The sequence below is a fragment of the Meles meles genome, chromosome 6 (assembly GCF_922984935.1).
Source record: "Meles meles chromosome 6, mMelMel3.1 paternal haplotype, whole genome shotgun sequence".
In the NCBI taxonomy this organism is placed as follows: Eukaryota; Metazoa; Chordata; class Mammalia; order Carnivora; family Mustelidae; genus Meles; species Meles meles.
Window position 1 is genome coordinate 74,825,347 of NC_060071.1, and position 22,210 is coordinate 74,847,556.

The following is a 22,210-nucleotide window of genomic DNA, read 5'->3' on the forward strand; positions in this document are numbered from 1 at the left end:
CTCTCCCATGGTTCTCAGCAGACCTGAAGTTGGGCCTTCCTCCCCCCCAAAAGATGGCGTGACCACGAACCTGGAAGGATAGCTCTGCGCACCGATGCGAATCGTCTCTAAGACGCCGCAGGCTCGCAGCTGCTGAGCAATCCTCCTGGAGTCGAACCTGAAAGAAACGTGAGTCAGGAGATGGGTTAAGCCTTGGTGACGGACAAACGTGCCTCGGAGCAGCGCAGCGGAGACACCTGGGCGGGGCACCCTGGGAAGCCGGGTGGGCCTCTGCGCTCCCCACGCCGGCCCCCAGCCACTCCACGGACCCCCGGAAAACAGCAGCTCCACCGGCCTTCCAGAAGCTGACTGAGTTCGTGGAGAAATGAGCAATGGAGTCTGACAGTGGATAAAGGGAGGCTGCTTTGTGGGGAGAGGGCCTTTGGTTCAGCTTTGCAGGACAACCAGAGTGGAGGAAACGTTCCCGCCTGCCCCCTCCGAGTGTCCATTTGACGCTAGAATTCCCTTGAAGGGACAGGGACACCGACCAGCTGAGGTCCGAGCGTCTGGTGGTCCCCCCAGACATGGCCACTTCCTGGGTGGGCCACGTCCCTCAGACACCTCTCAGCTCTAGTCAGCTCAAAGAGACTCTGCAATGTCCACTCCTGAGCCTGGGGCTTTCCCAGGGGCTCCAGACAGCAAGTCGCACGTCTCATGCCATGTTGGAGGGTGAAACCTCTGTTCCTCTACCACCTTTCTTTCAAAAATCAAATTTTCTTTTTTACTGAGGTCTAACTGACAGGCAGCATCACAGTCATAGCTCTGAGGTGTGCAACATAGTGACCTGGTATTTGTACACACTGAAATGGTCCCACTCCCCTCCCCCATAGTTAAACAGTTTCTTTCCTGTGAGGAGGGCTTTTAGGACCTACTCTGTTAGCAAGTTTCCAACACACAATATAGTATTATTAACTATAATGCTATTACAGTTAATAGTTATAATATAACTGTTAGTGACCATGCTGTACACAAATCCTTCTTATAAGCAAGGAGCTGCTCTGGCTTTCCCAGCTACATGAACTTCATTTGTGGGCTATTCTTGGAAAGCTGGCCCCTTGGCTTTGGCCTGGAGACAAGACTCCTGAGAGGGGCTGTGCTGGCTTACAGTGTATGTGAAAGACAGAGTTGTTCTGAATTGTTAAAAAGCTAGAAACAGTAAACTTCAAGAGAAGTATAAGCAAATTTTCCAACATTGTGACAGAAATGGCCTCCTCAGTGTTTTCACTCTGCTGCATAGAAACACTTACTCAAAGGGTAATTTCTCATCATTTGGCTTGATGCATCGCACATAGTGGGGTGTGGTCGCATTGAGGGTTTCCATGAGCAAATACAGAGAGCTGCGGAACTAGGAGACAAGGTCAGAGATTAAAATGTCATGCTTAAGTCAAGGCCAAAAAAAAAAAAGGCCTAATCTTTGTAAATTAAGAAGGAGAAAAGTTAACTTCATGCATTAACAACTATTATGAAAGCTTTCAAACCATGACTGTGATTATTACTAGCAGGTCCTATACTCTGGATAGAATGCTGCTCTATCCAATTTTCCCAAACAGCAGGGAACTCAGTAAATCATGTTACTGTGTGAACACGTGGTTTGCTCAGGTGTGTACAGCCTTGGAGGCTGAGGTGTGATGATGATGACCTGTGGCCTTTCTTTGCACTTACATACATAGTAGATGTGAAGCAGCTCAGTGCCCGTATCCAGGCCTGGAATGTGGGCCCTACCACTGCCTGGTGCCCTGTGGGGCCTGACCCCCTTGCCCTCAGTTACTTTGGGGGTACCTTGTTCCCCACTGTGGTCCGGAACTGCTTGTTGTTTGGCTTGATGACTGGCTTTGCAGATTTAACTGTGATCGCTGACCTGTAAGGGGAAGGAGGAACTGGATTTTCTTGAAAAAAGCTGGCACAGAGTTGAAACTGGAAGAAACAGAGAGGATTTCAATGTCCAGAGGTGTTCATTCTCAGTCATCAGCTGATACAAACCACAAAAACGGTCACAATAGGCCCGTGTAAAGGGAGGTTAGCAGTCTCTAATGTCTACAGTCAGATCTGAATCCCACAAGAGGACTATCCTCCCTCAGGGTGACACAGGGCTTCTTTCCAGGAATGTGAGCAGAGAGAAATCCATGCCAATGTCTTCGTGGGTCTGTGGGTCCGTATGCTGTTTCTACACCTGGAATCTTCTCCCTCCTACCTCACGTTTTCATCCCTGTCTAAGTTCTACCCATTATTTGAGGTTTTATTAAAATATTTTCTAGCTCTACTCCCTTCACTTGCTTAGAATGAGGTTAAAAAAAAGATAAAAAAATTTGTGCCCTAACTCAAATTAATTCCAATTTCTTCTAAGTAAGAAAATCTGCTTCTAAGATACTCATTACTTTCCACCAAACATCAATTACTTCTCTGTCTTATCTTCTCAGAGTGAAACTCATTTTTCCCCCTTTTAAATCAGACATTGACAGTCTCCTTTGGAGGGGAATCCCTGTATTTCCCCCTGTGAAACCAGTGGGTCTGAACGTGCCACACGTCTGAGAGCCTTCGTGCTGAGCCGCACAGATGGACACCCATCTGTGCTCTCACGTGACCCGCATCCATCTTCTAGAATGGACCCTGGGGTACGCTTGGGGGCGAGTAAGAAATTGGTGAATTAAATCAACTAATTTTGTACACAAGATGCAGGCCATTTCCACACTGAATTCTCTAACATAAATCGGTTTTAATAACTGAAGTTGACATGTGGGGACTTATTTATGATTGTTAGGGGAAGCGCTCCTGCTCATTTGGGAACCCGTCAGAACTCTTGAATAACAACAGAGGATTGCGGATCTTTTAAAAGAGGAAAATAATAAATATGATCAAACCAAATATTCACACAATGAAGGTTCATGTATGGCTTATTCTTAGTCTCAAATGTTAATAAGGAAATGTTTGAAGTGGAAGAGAAAAATCCAGAAGTCATTCCTTTGACGACACTATTCCTCGTACAGAACTGTGGATTCGAGGAGCTTGCACATTGGAGCCAGCACCGCTTTCCCTGGGTCACCCTCTTTCTGTCTTGTCCTGGTTTCCTTTGGATGCTTAGCACCACCTGCCATTGCTACTTATGTGGTTAGGGTGTGTCCCTCCACAAGGACGGGAACTGACTGCCTTGTTCACTCCTGTGTTGGGAATCTGGGACCAGTGCTTGGCACATGGTAGTGCTATAGAAATATTTGTCAATGAATCAAATGTAAACTGTGGTCGCGTAACTGGTTATATATTAGCTATTCTTCCTCTCTGGCTTCCCGCACATTTTGATTTCTGATTATTATTATTTTTTTTTTTAAGAGATGGGGTCTCGCTATGTTGCCCAGGCTGGAGTGCAGTGGCTATTCACAGGCGCGATCCCACTACTGATCAGCTCAGGAATTTTGACCTGCTCCGTTTCTGACCTGGGCCGGTTCACCTCTCCTTAGGCAACCTTGTGGTCCCCTGCTCCCGGGAGGTCACCACATTGATGTCGAACTTAGTGCGGACACCCGATCAGCATAGCACCCTACAGCCCAGAACTCCTGCGATCCTCCTGCCTCTTGAGTAGCTGGGACTACAGGTGCTTGCCACCGCGCCCAGCTTGATTTCTGATTTTATATCTAGTGGATATTTATTTGGATGCTTTCAGAAGCCTAATACATATTTCAGTCCCAATTCCAAAACAGTTATTTCTTCTAGGTCTGAGCTACAGTTTGCCACTGCAATACAGTACACACACCCACACACTTCTTACTCTTTCCTGATGCACAACTAGGTCCATGTCAAGTTATATAACAAATAACATTAATTACCCCCTTAGAAACTTACAAACCTTGCTCGCTCTCATGATTTCAACCAGCATGTCATAGACGGTATCTCTGTTCTTCTCAAGAAATCCTTCACATTTATATTCTACCTACGCAGAGAAAGGATTTAATTATTTCCAAAGAAACAAAAGCAGACAGCATCTAAGGACCATGGGATTTCTCTTTTTCCTTTTTAACAATGATGAATGAAGTGGCTAAAAAGGCAAACCTCTAAAAAGAGATCCAGTTTCGTTTATCACAGAAAACCATTTAGATAAAACTTTGGGAGCTGGGAATATGTCATCTGATGGAAAGAGCCAGCCTCTTGCACTGCCTGGATTTCTCACTAGTCACTGATCACGCTGTACACACCTGTCGGTTCCTTCTAGCCACAGGTGACCAGTCATCCCTGCAGTGGGTGCAGTTAATACACACAGTTCTATGAAGAACTGGCTTGGGGTTCACTCTGCCTTTGAAGCCATCTGGAGGAGGAAACTATCTCAGTGTTGTCCTTTGGGTTCAAACAGAAATATTTTCCTAAAGCAGCATAATATGGTAGAGAGGAAAGAAAAACTGACCATTTGACCACAAAGTTTTTGAGGGCCACCAAAACCATAGAGTCAGGTTAGGGGGGTAAATGTCTGCACTGCTTCAGTCTGGTTTAGGGAAACTCTCTGCGGCCCTTTCAGAACCATAAGGCTTCTTGAATCCCTCAAACATATCCACGGTGGTTGCTTAAATATTCAAACCCAAATAGTTTATGCCTCTGGGTTACATAGTTTATTATATGATACATATTTTTCATAATTAGAAAATATGTTCAAAGTACAGTTTTCATGACTGTGCAAAAACAGGCTTTCGGGGATGCTGGAATCTGGGGGCAGAGAGGGTGTTCGCAGACCCCTGAGCAAGTACTCTGCTTTGTCTCCTTAAGGGAGGCAGCATCCTTGCTGGGCAGAGTTTGGGTTAAGAACCAGGAACACCAGCTGTGTGCAAACACTCCCTTGTGAATGAAGACCTTAGGTTGTTGCATAAATTCTTCCAGGCTGGTGGTGTCAGCCACTGGCTTACGGGCAAAGGTTTAACAATGTAATAAGACCATCTGTGGGGACCGCGTCACAGCTGCCTCTGTCGGGAGCTCTGGGGACTGTGGGAAGATGCACTGACTCGTTACATCTAAGCGCAGCCGTCTCACTTTCAAAATGATTGTATTTCCCTGGCTAATTAAACAGGGAACCTAAGCTAACCTTACAGCGTATGTGGTTTCTTCCCACCAACCTGCAATCCACCCCAAATGCTGCTTTTAAGAGGGACTTCCTGGAAGTGCCAGGGGGAGGGAATTAAATGTGCAGAAACCAAGTATGGTGAAGAGGGTCTCGAAGTCAATCCCATATGTCTGATATCGTTTTGCTCCCCTCCCCCTTTCTCCCATGGGATCCCAGCTGTGGAACTGCAGAAGACAACCACTAGAAAATATAACCTGAGATATTATCATTCATTTCATATGCATCCCTTCAGGAATCAAAAACGCTAGCAGGTTTTTACAGTGCTCCTCTAGCCTGCAAAATCATTACGACTTTCCAGCTTGTTGCCCCTGCCCTGCCCTTTCAGTCACCATGAGCACAGCTCTAGCATTGGTCCCATGATCCCCAGCACTAGCATTGGTCCCATGATCCCCAGGCACTGGCCAGGACCCAGGAGTAACACCCAACCAGCAAATGCTATGAGGGCGGGAGTTTCCTTAGGGAACGAAAACAAGAGGAGAACATGTTTATGGCAAGTGGTTATGGTGATTTTTCTTTTTTTTTTTTTCCCTATTTCCTAAGCTTTCTATAATGTGATTTTTTAAATAACTTTTTCTTTTTATTAAAGTAATGTCTCATTAAAAAATAGATCAATAAAGAAGAAATTAAAGATCATCTAGAAAATGCAATATCTTGAGCCAGCTTATGTTATCAGTGTAATAAATATATTACAACCTAATGAAAAAGGAAAGCCTCAAAAAAGGTCCAGCTTTCATTATTGAAAACAATTATGCTGTCTTGATTATAACCATTTCATAGAGGAAATAAACGGATAAGAGATTCATGAATTCCCAAGAAATCTAAAATCAGAAATGAGGTCCACTAGCCACACGTTTATCTTTAAAGCACTGCAGTTGAAATTCGTATTTTGCGACAAAAACAAGTTAAAAATTGTTAGACACACACGCGTGTCTCCTTCATCACAGCAAGGCACGGAGACCGAGTGTGACTTGAGTCTGGCGGGAGAAGCCCCCGCCTGCCTGCGGCGTCTAGGAGATCTCTCCAGCTCCAACGCAGACGGCATCGCCCCAGACTCTCCCTGTACCTTGTCAGCAAAGTGCTGGATGATGAAGGATGCATTTGACATCCTGGGTTTCTCAAAGAAAGAGTTCTTGTTGACGAAATTATTATACAGCTTTTGAAGCCAGTTTTCATCAGTTCCATGTGGTAACTGCAAGAGAAAAGGAAACCAGAGAGTGAGAAAACTAGAGCTGAAAGATTAATAGGGGCACAGAAAAGTACGAATTCTGACAAACCAAGGGAGCAGACGACTCAGAGTGAGCTGCTTACGTCTGGGGCTCGTTTTTATAAAGCAGCTCTAGGCACACCTCTGTCCTTGATCCTAACAGCCGTTGCACTGCCACTTATACAGACCTACCAATGCCCTTGTAGGAAAACAAAATGTTATGAACTAGAAGGAAATGGACATAGAATAAAACTCAAGAATGAAGAAATTTATTTTTGCAGAATTGGCAGTATTCCTATTATTTCTTCCCAAAGAAGTCTAAAGTTTCGGGGCAAAAAGAGCATAGATTTCATTACATGAATGGGACTTTTCGTCTCACTTGAATGGGGAAAGACTGGCCCCTAAATGTAACCCTCCCTACTTCACCCCTACCTCGGGAAAAGAGCTTTTCTTTCACTTTATAGCCTAGTTAGTAACTACTTCCTCAAACAAAACTAGTTGTAAAACTTGTTCTTGATACAAGATATGGAAGTGATCAGTGATATTTGACCCAAACCCAGTGAATTTAATCTCCCATTGTATCCAAAAGACTCCTGCAGGCTTCTTTGTGACACTGGTTGCCTAGCGAACGTCTGTGTAGAGTAGGTACAAATATCTCCTAGAGGCTGCCTTGGCCTGGGCACCCTGCCCTCACTAGATCGACCCAGGATGCTTAGCCCTGCTGCCAGCCCTTTAATCTTGGATTACTGTATGCTACCCAGGTGGGACCAGAGAGGAAAATCTGTGAGAAAAAACATGGAATTGAGAATTCCAGGGAGAAAAGGCCAGTTACTCTTCAACATTATGATGTATTTTTTTAAAATAAATTTATGCTTAAAAATCATGATACAACATTTAAAAAAATTAATTAATTACTTTTATTTCAAGCCACTACATTTTGGAATAATTTATTTATTTTTTTAATTTAGATTTTCGTTAGTGAACATGCAGTGAAATATTGATTTCTGGAGTAGAATTCAGTGATTCATCACTTACATACAACACCCCACAATACAATCTTTAAGCCAAAAAATGACTACTATCCTGGGACTTATTTATTCCTGTGGTCCCACAAGAGCCACTGCTAGGCTGGCCCACCGTAAATGTGTTCTTCCTACAGGGAAATAACAACAGGAGAACTAGAGACCTCTTCTCTTGAACTGTATGATGTTGATTTTTCAGCTACCCCTCCCAATGGATGACTCACGAGAATGAGGAAATAAAAGAAAATTCAATTCTTATTAGTCATTAGCAAGTGGTGTGAGGTCACCTGCTATTTTCACATCCATTCTAAATATGCCTTGGACAGCCTCAAAGATCTCCTCCTTGGTGGACATAACCTGAGAGGTTATGGATGGTACCCAATAGTGGGCTACACATGGTGAGGATAGAAGGCTCAGTTGGCCCTCTGGGGTTCCTGCCATGGACTGCCATCCCAGCATTAATGTCCAACCAGTTGGGTAACACATCAGGAACTTATAAGTACACCAAAAAAAAAAAAATCCAGTTTGTAATATTCTTATTTGTTACTATGCAGAGGTTGAACACAAAAAATTCTTTAAGTTACCAAGCATTCTTCATCCAGTAACTCCAAAATACCCATTTTGGCTTCGATCAGGTCAATAACTGGTTGGTTGTCATAAAAATCTATCAGAGTCCAAGGGATATCTTCCTTCATGTATTCTTCTTGTTCAAGTTTAAAGACATGCTGGAAATCCAGAAGTTAATAGAGAAAACTGAACAGAACATTAAAATGTGCTTTCAAAGTCCAGGTCATAAACACTTGGGAAACACAGAGACCTGACTGGTTTACAATGTTTAGGGAAGACCTTGAGGTGCAAGCCACCATCCTTACCCATGACCGATGCTGCACAGTTCCTAATGTGACCCTCCCACCTCGTCTGAGTGGGACCCCATGCCCTGAGGACCACCCAAAGTGGTCTTACAACTCCTCCCTGCTCACAGCACTGCCACTAGCCAAGACAGGTGCAGCCTCTCTGGCTGGGTGGGAGCCAACCTGCCTGAGAATGCTGGCCATGGGGCTGGTGTGAGACGCCGACAATATGGAGAGCTCCGTTCACTACTTGTTCAGGCCATACGGGTATCAGGGTGGTTTCCCAGAGGACTGGCCCCGGGCTCATCCCGGCTGCAGGTGGCGGGAGGGGAGGGGCATCTAGGAGAAAGCCTCCCACAGAAGAATCCCCGTGCCAGCTGGGAAGCCCAATGGGAGGTTGAGAAACATGGCTCTCTTAGAGGCCAGAGAGCACAGTAGAGATGGGGCCGAGGGGAACGCAAAGGATGATGGGGTGACTTCAAGGGCGTGATGAAGCCTATCTACTGGGAATAAACTCTACTTGTCGTTATTAAACGCTGAACTTCCAGGTGATCCTTGAGATTACGGTACTTAACGTACATTTGCAATGGGATGAAATTTAATGTTATACATGGATTAATTCCAAAGTGAGGAAAAGGAAAGAGAAGAAACATATACTGGGTGTGAATCAGTGTAAGGTCTAGTCCTCACAACAATGTCAGACAGGCAGTTACCAGTGACCATTTTTCCCAAAGAGGAAACCGAGGCTCTGAGCGTAAGGTCCCGGAGGAAGAAGGTGGGAGAGCAGAGATTCAAATCCAGTTCCCTTTGAATAAAAAACCATGCTCTCCATGATGTCACATTATTTTTTTCTCTTCAGGAGTGTTTTAGGAGAAGCTGAATTTCAAAAGACAAGTAAGAATTTGCCAGGTGAAGAAAAAGGGATGGGGAAGTGACAGGAGCCGATGAGTGATGGCACAGAGGCTTGCAAGGCTGTGGGGCCTTCAGGAAACTCAGTCATTTGGTCCGGCTGCACAGAGGGTCTGTGAATAAGCTGGGCTAGTGATGGACTGTGGCGGAGCAGCTGGCCGGGGGCTAGAATACGAGAATAGACTGGGAAGGTGTAATTTCAGGATGTGGCCACATGGTGGTGCTGTAAGCCGGCACGGGGCTCCCGCACTGCGCCGGGGATCTGAGAACTGGTGGATAGGAAGGGCTGAGAGAACTAGTTTCAAGAAGGCAGAGAAGTCACCTACCAGGTTAAACTGCTGTTGCAGCTTCTCATTAGCGTAATTGATGCAAAACTGTTCAAAGCTGTTCACGTCAAAGGTTTCAAAACTGAAATATGGTTTAAACAAGTTAAAACATACTTGCAGGGCATATGCATCTGTTTTTAGGTAAGTACTTTTTTGACAAACTTCACAGTTTAAAAGTTTGCTGCTTTCACCCAGTTTTAAATATGCCCCCAAAGCTTCTGGTTTTACTATCCCGGCAGTTGATAAATCATTTCCAGGCTGCGGGGGAAGGGATCTGGTGTGTACAAAACACCTGCCCTGAGGCAGGCTGGTCCCGATCGGCTGTATGATTTCCTTCACAACAGCACCCAGACTCCATTACCCTCTTTGTTGGTGAGGGAATAAGGCTCTGAGAGGTTAGGAAGCGTGCCTGAGGTCACACAGCTCTTGTCAGACTCAGCTGTGAGCCTGCCTGACTAAGACAGCTGTGCTTTCGGGGAAAGGCAAGGCTGTTTTCCTATCCTCCCATTCTGTTGAAGGCACAGTTCTGCCTCCCCAAGGCCTGGTTTCAGAGTTCTTGGAGGACAAAGGCAAGGTCGTCTAAGAGCCCGCAGCCCAGCACACCTCATCAGGTCTGTTTTCAGACTTGAAACACTTGTCTCCAGAGTTGCAAAGTGCGAACCTGGGAGGAGGCGAGCGGGGACAGAAACGGGAAGTGGACTGGAGACCACACCACAGGGAGCTTACACCGCAGGGAGCCGTTCAGCCCCCACCTCAGCAGTGGGCCGTGATCAGCACACAGATCTGAATGGGAGACCGCCTGATTTGCAAGAGGAGCTAGAAATCTGGACTATGTGAATTCTCCCACTCTGGAAGACATGGTGTGGGCTGAACAGAACATGGCACGGCCTTCTGACCCCAGCCACACAAACTGCTTCTGCCAGGAGGAAGCTGAGTGCCCTGGGGTCTTGGGGTGGATGCTCACGACCTCACTTGACCCTAACACGGCCCTAGGTCAGGAACAGCAGGACACCCCCCCCACCCCCATCACACTTGAGGGCCAGAGGCCAACAGCACCAAGGGGTGCCAGATGCATCATTTGACCCCAGGCCTCAGTTAATCCTCTAATTCTGAGTGGTTCCTGCCAGCTCCAGCCACAGGTTCCCTGAGAGTGGCACTTGACTGAGCCAGGCTGTCTCAGGTTAGAATTCCAGTCCAGGGCAAGGGCCTGGACTGGGCTCTAGACAGTTCTAGGATGACTCAGAGCAGGAGCAGAGTCCACACAGTTTGGGCCAGGGGAGAGTCCAAAGGGCCTCGTTGTGCCCCACAGCTCACAGCCAGGGCCAAAGGCGAGGCTTTCTAGAGCGGGAGTGGAATATCAAATACCAGTGATGATCGCCTTGTCCTTTTACACACTCCCTCTCCCAAAAATGGGTCCTCAGATTTGAAGTTGAAAACCCATGGAAAGACCAGAATCTGGGACCTGAAATGCCAGAAGCGCACGAGCTATGAGACGACTTCACATGTTAGTGATACTCATGGTTCTAAAGATGCCATTTGATCTTCCTAATGACCCCATGAAGGAGGCCCCAGCTTACGGAGTCAGAAACCGAGGCTTGGAGGGGTCTTGTGACTTCCTCAGAGCCACACATCCGGAGCTGCCGTGCTCCCTCCCAAGGTCCCGAGCCCCAGCCTCTGGCCTTGCCCACTCTGGGTCCAGAGCACATAGACCCTGACAGGCTGGGGAGCCTCAACTCTGCAGGCTGTTCTGAGCAGAAACCTCAAGGCTCCCAGCTTTGGCTGTCATCGCTTTCAGTGCTGGCCACTTTTCCTTTGAGGCTGCTGTATTTCCAGATCAGACTGAGCTCAGTTCTCTCAAACACTGCCTGGCGTACCTGAGCAAGGGCTGAGCAGCGGGGCTCAGCACACGGGGAAAGGTGGGACAGGGTTCGTGGCAGCCCTGCGCCTCACAGGGGAGCTTGTGTTTTTAGAGTGGACCCTTAATTCACAGGTGGCAGCAAGCATGCTACTTGTATTATCTCTGAAGTGGATTTTAATGTTAAAAATTTAGCCTAAGACATACTTTAACAAGTCCTTATAAATTTAGTTACTGTCTCAAGTTTGTTCACATAACCAAAACCTCAGATTCCTTATCGCAGGGGTCTGCAGGCTTCGTTCATCTGCCTCCTGCCTGCCATGGCCCTTACTCCTTGCTGCTTGTCCTCAGCTGCCCTCCTCTCTCCCCCAGCCCCTGCTGACCTCCGGCCCACCCACCCGCTTAGCTGCTCATTCCCATCCCAAGAAGCTTCCCAATCTCTGATTACCTGCCTGCCTTCTCCATGAAAATTTAAGTTCCAAGAGGGCAGGGGCCATGTGCCTATTCTGCTCCCCAATCACACCCCTCTTAAGTGCCTGGCACTTAAACACGTGTGGGATGAATGGAATCAACTACCCTTAAAGGACTATTTATTTTTAAGACATTTAAAGGCACAGAAAAGAAGAGAATGCTATAGCAATCCCCTAATTCTCCCACAATAAAAGAGAGCATTGTTAAACAAGATTGTTTCATCTCTCTCTCTGTCAAATTAAAAAAAAAAAAATTAAAAAAAAAGGGGCGCCTGGGTGGCTCAGTGGATTAAGCCGCTGCCTTCGGCTCAGGTCATGATCTCAGGGTCCTGGGATCGAGCCCCGCATAGGGCTCTCTGCTCCGCCAGGATCCTGCTTCCTCCTCTCTCTGCCTACCTCTCTGCCTACTTGTGAGCTCTCTCTCTGTCAAATAAATAAAATAAAAAATAAAAAAATTAAAAAAAAACAACCAAGATTGTTTCTTTTTAAAAGTCTACTGAGAGTCCTACTGGCTGCTCAAATCCTCTTTTTAGCACAAGACAAGGTAAATCATTTACCAGACTATCCCCGTAATGGATCAGTGTATTAGAACTGTTGACACACGCTATTAATTGGGAGTCACATGCATTAACTCAGACTCTAAATCAAACAAAGCACCTCCCCTGAGGCACTGTCTCGCATCGTGCAGCTATGGGAAAGCCCACTCTTTGCACTGGGGTAAAAGTTCCACAGCTTTGTCACAGCCCATCTGCTCCCTCCGTCCCCCAGCAGGCCGCCATGGGGGCGCCCGAAGCCGGCTCTCTCCTCTGTATGGGGAGGAGAGGTTGGGCTGCTGCTCAGGGGGTATGGGGGAACACTCCCCAAGGCAGGGAGCCCCTCTGTGGTGCCCTGAATGGAATGAGAAACCAGGATCTGCCCTGGGAGGGGCGAGGGAGGGGTTGGGGGTTTGAGGCCAGTTATCACAAACAAAAAGCCCCTGCCAACAGCCCTCAGAGCTCGCCTCCACGCTGGCCTGTCCTCGCTCACGCTCTAAGGATTCTACAGGCGTCTTGGGCACGCGTCTGGCCTTGAATTTAGAAAAGGAGGACCAGGCAAAGAGGAGGAAGAGCAACCCCAGTGTGGTGGAAACTCGGCCTCCCAAAGGTCTGAGAACAGCTAGAGCAGGGCGGGTCTAAGAATGGAAGGGAGCTCCGTGGTGTACAAGGCTGGTGGCTCAGATACCTGGCTTTGAGTCTGCCTCGGACCCTGGCAGCCAGGGCAAGGTGCGGGACCTCTGGGACTGTCCCTGCACCCTTTGCTACCGGAAAGGTGTGTCAGGGCTCCGCCCTCCTCCGGACTTCCGCAGGGAAACTGACATGGGCTCTCCCACCAGCAGAGCCCCCCAGGACCCGTTTCGGCCTGCAAGCCTCAGTTGTTTCCCCTCTGTCTGAGAAGTCGGGGAGCAAGTGCAGGGGGATCAGCCGGCACCGTGGCCAGCAGGCCGTGAGCTCTGGGTGCTGGCTGCTGGTAATTAGGCATTTAGGTCACATGCTCTAAGTGAAACACACCGCAGCCCAGGGGGCTGCACTTAACATCCACGTGTGCAAACGTAGAGAACACCACTCTTCTGATCACGTGAAACACAGAAAAGGGAACCAGAACAAAACGTTCTAAAAATAATGGCCATTTGACATTTAAATGAGGAAAGACAGGCTCACAGAAGAGAATCTTACCCATAAATGTCCAAAACACCAATAAAAGTGTGCTGCTTGCCTGAAAACTGCAACGCTTGGTTAATTCTCTCCACAATGAAGTCGAACAGGTGAGCGTAGATCTTCTTGGCCAGTGCGTCCCTAGCGGTGACTGCCTGGGGCCTGGTCATGGGCTTCACCACTGTCTCAGAGGTTGTGACGATTCTGCGACTGCAGAGCCACTGGGCAACTTTGGCCCTCTCCAGGCCCAGGAGCTCACAGAACACCTTCAAGTGCCTGTCGTCCTCCTTCAAACACAAGCACAAGCCCCATCAGGGCCATCTGGCCATCGAACCCAGAACCAGCCCACCCGGCCGGGGCTCCGGGGCCTCCACCTGGGCCTGTGCCAGGGACAAGGACGAGCTGGCATGAGAATGACCAGGCCCAACCAGACAGGCAGGCCTGGGAGAACAGCAGGACGGCTACAGCGGCACAGAGCTCACATCAAGGTATAGTTGGGATGATGCCAGGCAGTCCGGGGCCTTGTCCCACCCGGGTTGTCATTCTGGCCAAAGAACGTCCACAGTTGAGTCAGGCCACAGAAGCAATCCTCCCCTTCCTGGGCATGCGGACATGGCCTCAAGGCCCCTCTCTTCCCTTGGCAACATGCCCAGACCACCTGTCCCTACCTATGTGGTCAGGGTTTGCGTGGGAGGTCTAGCCCCGAGGTACCTAGATGTCACCATCAGAGAACCTGACAACGGGGCTCCCTTAAGCAAGCTGGCTTCCCAGCGGACAGGAGGAATGTGTGCAAAGTTTTCCTGGACACACAAAGTGAATCTTGCTTTTGTCCCAGCTGCCCCGCTGGTCAGAGACAAGGAAAGGTCTGTTCCCATCTGTCTTTAGCCAGCATGGACAAGGAGTCCTTGTCCTTGCTGATAGTGAGCACCATCATTCCCCTTGGGCAGGGGAACTTCCTTGGCACGCTAATCTTCAGAGGTCATCACGGCCGATGGGAAAACTACGTGGTTGCGCCTGAAAAGCATCGGGTTACAGAGCAGCAAACAATCTAGAAAGTTCTGCCGCCTCCTTGCTGTCCACCCACTTCCGACCAACATCGCAGTAACACAAAGCTTGTATTCACCTGCCTGACCACTGGGGAGCAGACTGGTAGAACCATGGATTTCTTCCTTCTAAGAAGGAACTAAACCATCATTGAGCTACAGGTGCTGCCGCAGGCGGAAAGGAGAGGGACAGGAATTCTTAAAAAGATGGCTTCCTCCAGATTGGGTCTGCCCAACATTTCAAGTTTCTGATGTGAATGAATGGTATGAATGTTCCAAAGATAGGATCACTAGTTACAGAACTGGTGATTTGCTTTGAAGATTCCACATCTTTTTAAGAGACTTTGTCTCCTCAGGGTGATAGACAAAGGATTTTTATTCTATGAGTTTTAACTCCTCCTCCAAAATACTATCTTCATAGCAAACTTCATGGGACAGAGATCAGTGCAAGGGAATTTGTTGGGAAGATATCACATCTTTTGTCCATGGAGTTTGAGAAGAACAAGGGCAGAAGCCCATTTATCAGAGGTCGATGAGAAGGCACAGAGGGAGACCCACTGCCACATGCACACCAGGCTCCTACCCAGGCCTACCATCCCCTCTCCCAGAACCTTCCAGTTCTGTGCCAAATGACTGGGTGAGGCCTGGACACTGGGGGCATGGGATGGGTGCTTAGTGTGAGAGTCTGAGGAGAGGGAGGAGAATTACTTCCTGGTCACAAGACAACAGGACTGAAGACTGGAACCCAAAACCACACGTTCCACCTACTGTTTGGCTCTCTCTCCTCTACACAGCAGGTACCAGAGAGCTCAAAAATGACCTATGTGCCAAATTATCAGCTGTTCCCATGAGTTTTTTGGGGGGGACAGGAAAACAGACATTGTTATATTATGAACTGAACACTTCCTCCCAAAATTTCTATGTTGAAGCCCTAGCCTCCAGTGTGATGGTATTTGGAGTGGGGCCTCCAAGTGGGGCCTTTCAGGGGTAATTAGCTTCAGATGAGATCATGAGGGGTGGGGCCCTCATGATAGGATTAGTGCCCTTCTAAGAAGAGGAAGAGACCAGAGCTCTCTGTCCCTCTCTCTGCCATGAGGACCCCGCGAGCAGGGGGCTGTCTGCCAGCCAAGAAGAGCGACCTCACCAAGAGCTCAACCATGCTGCACCCTGATCTTGGACTTCCAGCCTCCAGGACTGGGAGAGGAAAAACTTCTGTTGTGGAGGCCACCAAGCCTGCGGTATTTTGTCATGGCCTCAGGAATTGACAAGATAGATATATATATACAAAGCTTAAAAGGTCAGGTGACCTTGCAGTTCATAGAAGCATTTTTCATTGTGTGTTATTTTCTTCTTTATGCAGATTTTCATGAGAAGAACCATAGACATGCCCCTACTAAGGGTCACTTTTCATAATTTGTCAAAGAGACACACATCGACACTTACCCTGTGTTCGTTAAATCAAGAAATCACAGAATTGACATGGGAATATATTTCCAGAGGAAAGTCAGCACTCCTGGCGCTTGATGTGGGCAGGTGTCAGGAGGTGGGAGGTGTCCTTTCTGCTCCAAATATCCAGTGCACTGAGGGCCCTATATGACCTCACCCTCTCCCCTCCCCGCCCAACATTTTCTGGCCTCAGAAACCACCCCTGCTTTTATTCACTCCTCTCTGGATATACTCCCCCTACCGCCCCTGATTTGTCAAGTAACAGCTCCTGCCTGAGGGCCTCTGCACTTGCTGTCCCCTCTACCTTGAATGTTCTTTCCTCCAGTACAGCCACAATTCACTTTCTCATCTTTAGGCCTCTGCCCACCGCCCCCGTACCTACGAGGCTTTTACTGAGTGCTCTACACAAGAGGCACAGCCCCTCTGCACCCTGGACTCTGCTTCCTTCTCCTTGCTCACGGCCGCCACCAGGCCTGTAACCGGTGAGCGTGTCTCCTCCCTCCACTTCCTACCCCCAGACCGTAAGCCCCTCGAAGAGCTTCTTGTGTGGTTTTGCTCACTGCTGTTTCTCCAAAGCCTGCAACAGGGCTTGGCACGTAGCAGCTACTTAGTAAATATTTACTGAATTAAAGAAAAACAGAGAGGACGCCTCTTCTCCTCTGCTGTTGAAGGGGAAGCTACCCACGGAACCCTGGCTTCCTGCTCCTGACAACTGGTCTCTCCAGCGGGCCCAGTGTGCCTGGTGCTAAAACGCAAAAGCAGAGTAACATGAGGTGCTCTGCTGGTGACCCTCTGACCACAGGAAGGGGAATCGCAGCAGCGCTTACACTGGCAGAAGACCTCCCGTGGCCCACCGCTCTGATCTGCACGTTGCCCAGATGTAGGATGGCTGCTAGGATCTTAAAAATGTCCATCTGAACATCCTCCTTGAAACCTGAAAAAACAAATGTCCAAATTAGGAATACTGCATCTCTTCCCTGACGTCGTCACTCGTAGGATAAGCACCAGAATTCTTTCAAGACACTCTAGTACCGTCATTGCTGAGAGCTGGCACGGGAGCGTGCAGCGGCCCCCAGAGAGCCTCTGGTTCGCCATTCTTGCCAGTTTGACCAGCAACGACACAATGTGAATTTGACAGCCCACTAGGTTTCCCCTTTTGCCATCGCTGCTATAAGTGCAATGCAAAAATTCATACCCAAATCACCATTTCATGTTAGGTTCCTGGGCAAATCAGCTCTCATTTATTCTACGTGTTTGTGCTTCCTTTATTTTTATTGGGGTTTTTTTTTTTTTCCCTTTTTGGTTCGCAAGTTCCTTGAACTATTTATTTATTTATTTATTTATTTTTAAAGATTCTAGTAATTTATTTGACAGAGAGAAAGAGAGAGCACAAGCAAGGGGAGCAACAGGCAGAGGGAGAAGCAGCAGGCTCCCCAAGGACCAGGGGGCCCCATGTGGGACTCGATCCCAGGGGCCTGGGATCATGACTTGCGCCCAAGGTAGATGCTCCTACTGAGCACGGAGCCTGACACGGGCCTCAATGCAGGGACCCTGAGACCATAACCTGAATGGAAATCAAGAGTCAGCTGCTCAACCGACTGAGCCACCCAGGTGCTACCCTAAACTGTTTTAGACATTATCTCCTAATCCTTACCACATCCCTAATAGCTATGGAGGCCTCTTCAAAGATGGCCCCCAGGGCACCACCCTCCCAGAGTTCATACCCTGTGCGGTTCCCTCACCATGGGTTATGTATGAGTCTGAGTTTTTGACCATTATCACATGGTGGTAGTGACGTGGCCTTACTTCTGAAGCTGGTTCACAAAAAGTCTTACACATCCCACCTAAGCCTACTGTAACTCTCTCTGGGAGAAGGGAGCCACAACATGGTACACACCATTTACCCTGAGACCAGTGTGCTGTGAGGGAGTCCATGTGGAGAGAGAGATGCCTGCCCAGTCCCTGGTGCTTCTAACCATACCAGTCCATGTGAGAAAACAAGCCTTCAGAGAGGATGGGGTCCCTACTACCATCACAGAGTAGTCCCCAAGTGACAAGTATCCAGCTGAGCCCAGTCACCCCAGAATCACCCCAAATAATAATGATCCATCATTTTAGGCCATTAAGATTTGGGGAAACAGCAGAAGATGATTGGAACGACTGAGTATTTTCATTACTGGCCCAGTAATCAAATGGGGAAACTGATGCCCAGAGAAAATAACTGAGCTCTGGAAGGCCAGAGACTGATCTTAGGATAAACAAAAAAAATACTGGAGCAAATACATGACGATAGATAATTTAGTACTAAATTGTGAGATTGAATGGCCAAGACAGAGGCCATGAGAGGAGAGTTCACTGGGCTAGCATCTTGAGGTAACAGACTTCATAGAAAGTAAGCAGGGCAGATTTCTTCATATTCCTGGCATTCTGCCCACTAAGGGAAGGAGAGGGGAGCAGGCCCCAACCCCTTGCCACCCCTGCCACTTCACACACCACAGTGGGCAGCCAACACCACTAATAGCCACAAGAGGCAGTAGAATGTTTTTCTCTACTTCCCCACAAAACTTTGGGGGGGCTTTGTTAAAACTCTAGGCCAGGGTGCAAGGCTGGGCCAGGGGAAGCAAGCCAGGTGCCTGGGGCGACTTCTCCTGCCTCACACCTAGTCCTGATCCGGCTGCTGTGGACATCTGTGAAAATAATCTAATTTGCGTGAGACCATGAAAAAAATTGCTGCTGCTGCTCTCGCGGGATTAAGAAAGGTTTCATGGAGAAGGGGATGGTTTTGCTGAAAGGATGGCTAGGGCTTGGACAATAGGGAATAGAGACTGAAGGCAGGCCGTCATACTGAGCAAGTACCTGCTATGTGCCCAGTCTGGTACCAGGGGCTCTCACACACATTTCCTTACCAGTTATTACGGGAGCCGTGTGGGTAAGGAATATGGCTTAGCTACAGATCAGGAAGCTGAGTCTCAGAAAGGGCAACCTCCTAGAGTCCTGCCAATTAGGTTTTAAGTCATGTTTATTTGACCTCAAAGCCTACTCTATTTCTCTTGGATCATTTTTGCATGAAGTGAAATATTATAGAGGCAGGAGGGAGTGTCAGAAGGGGAGAGATGGGAAGGAGGACAGGGCATGTGGACCAAGGTCCCACCGGGGCCCGCCAGAGCTAGGCTGCCTGCCAGAAGTAATACATGGTATTATTTCTCAGTAGAGCACATTATAGATACAGTAATGACTTCAACTACTTTAAGAAAATGGTGATCAGTACCGAAAGTGCTTATCTCATTATTATACACTATTTAAATGCCCCTTCTCCTTAAAGGGGTTTGGAAGGGCGGGGGCATCTGGGTGGTTCAGTCAGTTAAGCAGCCTATCCTTGATCTCGGCTCAGGTGTTGATCTCAGGGTCATGAGTTTAAGCCCTGCATTGGGCCTGAGGCCCACCGTGGAGCCTATTCAAAAAAAGAAAGGAAGAAAGAAAGAAAGAAAGCAAACAAACAAGAGAAAAGAAAGAAAAAAAAAAGCAATTTGGAAGGGACAGAATCAGATGGAAATTCTGCTTAGGAAACCAACCAGTTTTCATTCTCAACTACCCAAATGTTTCATTCTCAATTATCCTGAAGAGTAATGTTGCCTATTACTCTGATATATTTAACCTCAAATTCTTTGCGGTTTACATTTAAATATAGTCACCGAAACCACAGCAATGAAAATAACTTGGTGAAATAAATATTTTCTATAAGAAGTAAAAATAGTCTGTGGTCTCACACTGATCCAAAGCTTTGACTGACAGTTACGTTAGTGTCTACACAATACACTATAGGAAAGTAGATGATCATTTTCATCAACACCAGTAGGTAGACACTTCCCAAACGTGAGCTTCTCCATGTGGGAAAAGCAAGGGGGAGAAAGACCGAGCAATGCAAGATTTTGTTTTCTGTATAAAAAATGTGGTAAGAAGGGTGCCAGGGTGGCTCAGTTGGTTCAGCGTCTGACTCTTTATTTCAGCTCAGGTCATGATCTCAGGTCATGATTGGGGAGCCCTGTGTCAGGCTCCATGCTCAGCAGGCAGTCTGCTTGGGATTCTCCTTCTCCCTCTGCTCCCCACTAACCCACCCAACCTCCTGTTTATGCTCTCTCAAACTCTCTCTCTCTCAAAAAAAAAAAAAAGTGAGTCTCCTCTGTCCCCTTACTCTAAAATGGGGGAAGTACTAGTGTCTATGTCATAAAGTACTTGTAAATTGAGGAAGCTAGCACAGGTAATGAAGTGCTTGGGATGCCTGGTAAGCTACATGTAAGTGTCTGCTATTTTATCGGGCCAGGTAGGGTCAACGTGACCCCACCCCAGTCCGAGCACCAGTTTCCTCCGAAGTCAGCCCCGAGGAGCTTGAGAGCACCCCCGGGGCAGACAGCCCCCACTGCTCACTGCAAACCAGCCCCACTGCAGGTGAAGGTATTAATATCTACATCTTCTAAAGGAAAAGCATCAGTCTTGTCCACTTGGGCATCAAATATATCCTGATCGGCTCATCCTAAGATTAGAATTTATTAGTAAATGGCCACACGTTGGCAAGGGTATTTCCACTTACCCAGCAGCGTGAAGGTCTTCCGCGTCTCCACCATGTCTGCCCTGTCATTCACACCCTCGATGATCGTGCTGCCTCCCATTCTTGTGTAGTTAAATTCTTCTGCACTCCCTGCAACCAAAAGATGGTTATGTGTGTCACACAGAAATTTGCGACGCAGGTTTATCAGAAGCAAGACAGGAAGCTCACACATACTGCACTAGAATAAGCACTTGACACACATCACTCCATTAATTCTGTGGGAGTCCATGTGACAGACGCAGAAGCCAGGGCCCAGGGAACTGAAGTGTGTCGCTGAAGGCGCCAGAGCCGAGGGAGGGCAAGAGTCTGAACGTGGGCCTGTCTGACCGCAAAGCTCCTGGGTTTTGCTCCCATAACTCACTGTCCTATATAGCTTTACTGAGGATTACCCTCCACAGAATAAACTGTCCATGGTTAAGATGTAGACTTCGGTGAGTTTTGGTATATGTCCACCCTAACGGAATCAGCACCACAGTCAAGAGATGAACCACATGCACAGCTAATACCTCAATCGTAGGTGGGCCTACCGACAGCTCTTCCAAATTCACTATTCACATCTTGTTCAGCAGACAGGCATGGATGTTACCTTCATACGAAATCTGAGGAACTGTAGCTTCTTCACAAGTGCAAGCAACTTCTCCAAGATCGGAGTGCGTGCGTTCAACTCCCACACACTGCACAATTCTATCCACCAACCCAGCACAAGCAACCGAGGCAAGAGAGCTGTGACAGCACAGGAATCGAGCTGTTTGCGTGACAGGACAAAGAGTTCTGCTGTCCCTGTGGTTTGATTAGTTGGAACGACAAACAATAATGACCTTGAGTCATCAAGGAAGCTCAAATGATGACAGAGACACTCTGTCTCAGAAGGCAGGGAAATATGTCATGCATATTGGAAAACAACCATCTGAGGAAGTTCAGATAAAGAAAAGTTTAGGGATTTGACAGCACCAAGTCCCAGGGGTCAAGGAAGTCTTTTTCAGGTGACTCCAGCTGGATGACCATCATCACCCATGAGCTTTGGAAAAAACCCTAGAGTTGAAAGGTCTCCCCTCCTGGACCCACCCTCAACCTATCATCTTAGTTAGATGCTTCAATTCTACCCCTAAAACCCAAGGGCCTGTTTTGGACAGAGTATTTTTTAAGTAATATTACTATAAGAAGAAAGCAACCTTGGGGCACCTGGGTGGCTCAGTCAGTTAATCATCTGCCTTTGGCTCAAGTCATGATCCCAGGGCCTTGGGATCAAGCCCTATATCCGGGCTCCCTGCTCAGGGGGGAGCCTGCTTCTCCCTCTCCCTCTGCCTGCCACTCCCCCTACTTATGCTCACTCTCTCTCTTTCTCAAATAAAGAGAATCTTCAAAAAAAAAAGAAAGAAAAAGAAATCAACCTGGAATTTAAGTCCCTACGTAAAAGAGAGACATGTCCATGCATTATATAACACGTACCCAATTTAAGATGTTTAAATTCCGACTGCTGGGCAGATGCACAAAGCTGATAAAAAATGTGGTAATTTCGTTCATTTTCCGACTGTAAAATAAAGGAAAGTCCTGAAATTACACAAGCTTTTTACAAGTAAAAATATGAGGCTCTTAATGGAGGGGTCTTACATGGCTAACCTGGATTGACAATTCCGCTCTTAGGGACAC

General features: G+C 47.7%; 1 protein-coding gene across 5 annotated transcripts in view; it reads right to left on the bottom strand.

The window, feature by feature from the left end:
* The window catches only part of MYO5C (myosin VC), a 93,277-nt gene that overhangs the window by 47,670 nt on the left and 23,397 nt on the right, over positions 1-22,210 (bottom strand). For 4 of the 5 annotated variants that reach the window (XR_006818753.1, XM_046009077.1, XM_046009076.1 and 1 more), the window contains exons 7-17: positions 22,010-22,091; positions 20,543-20,650; positions 16,782-16,888; positions 13,487-13,752; positions 9,450-9,531; positions 7,948-8,088; positions 6,201-6,326; positions 3,878-3,961; positions 1,819-1,953; positions 1,287-1,384; positions 71-157 (exon numbers count right to left, since the gene is read on the bottom strand). Coding sequence is in view for 4 of the 5 variants with exons in the window: in XM_046009077.1 (XP_045865033.1) it covers positions 71-157; positions 1,287-1,384; positions 1,819-1,953; positions 3,878-3,961; positions 6,201-6,326; positions 7,948-8,088; positions 9,450-9,531; positions 13,487-13,752; positions 16,782-16,888; positions 20,543-20,650; positions 22,010-22,091 (1,316 nt within the window). In the remaining variant the exon portion in view is untranslated. Of the gene's footprint in view, positions 1-70; positions 158-1,286; positions 1,385-1,818; positions 1,954-3,877; positions 3,962-6,200; positions 6,327-7,947; positions 8,089-9,449; positions 9,532-13,486; positions 13,753-16,781; positions 16,889-20,542; positions 20,651-21,066; positions 21,293-22,009; positions 22,092-22,210 lie in introns of those variants that run through there. The other variant, XM_046009079.1, reaches the window with a different exon arrangement.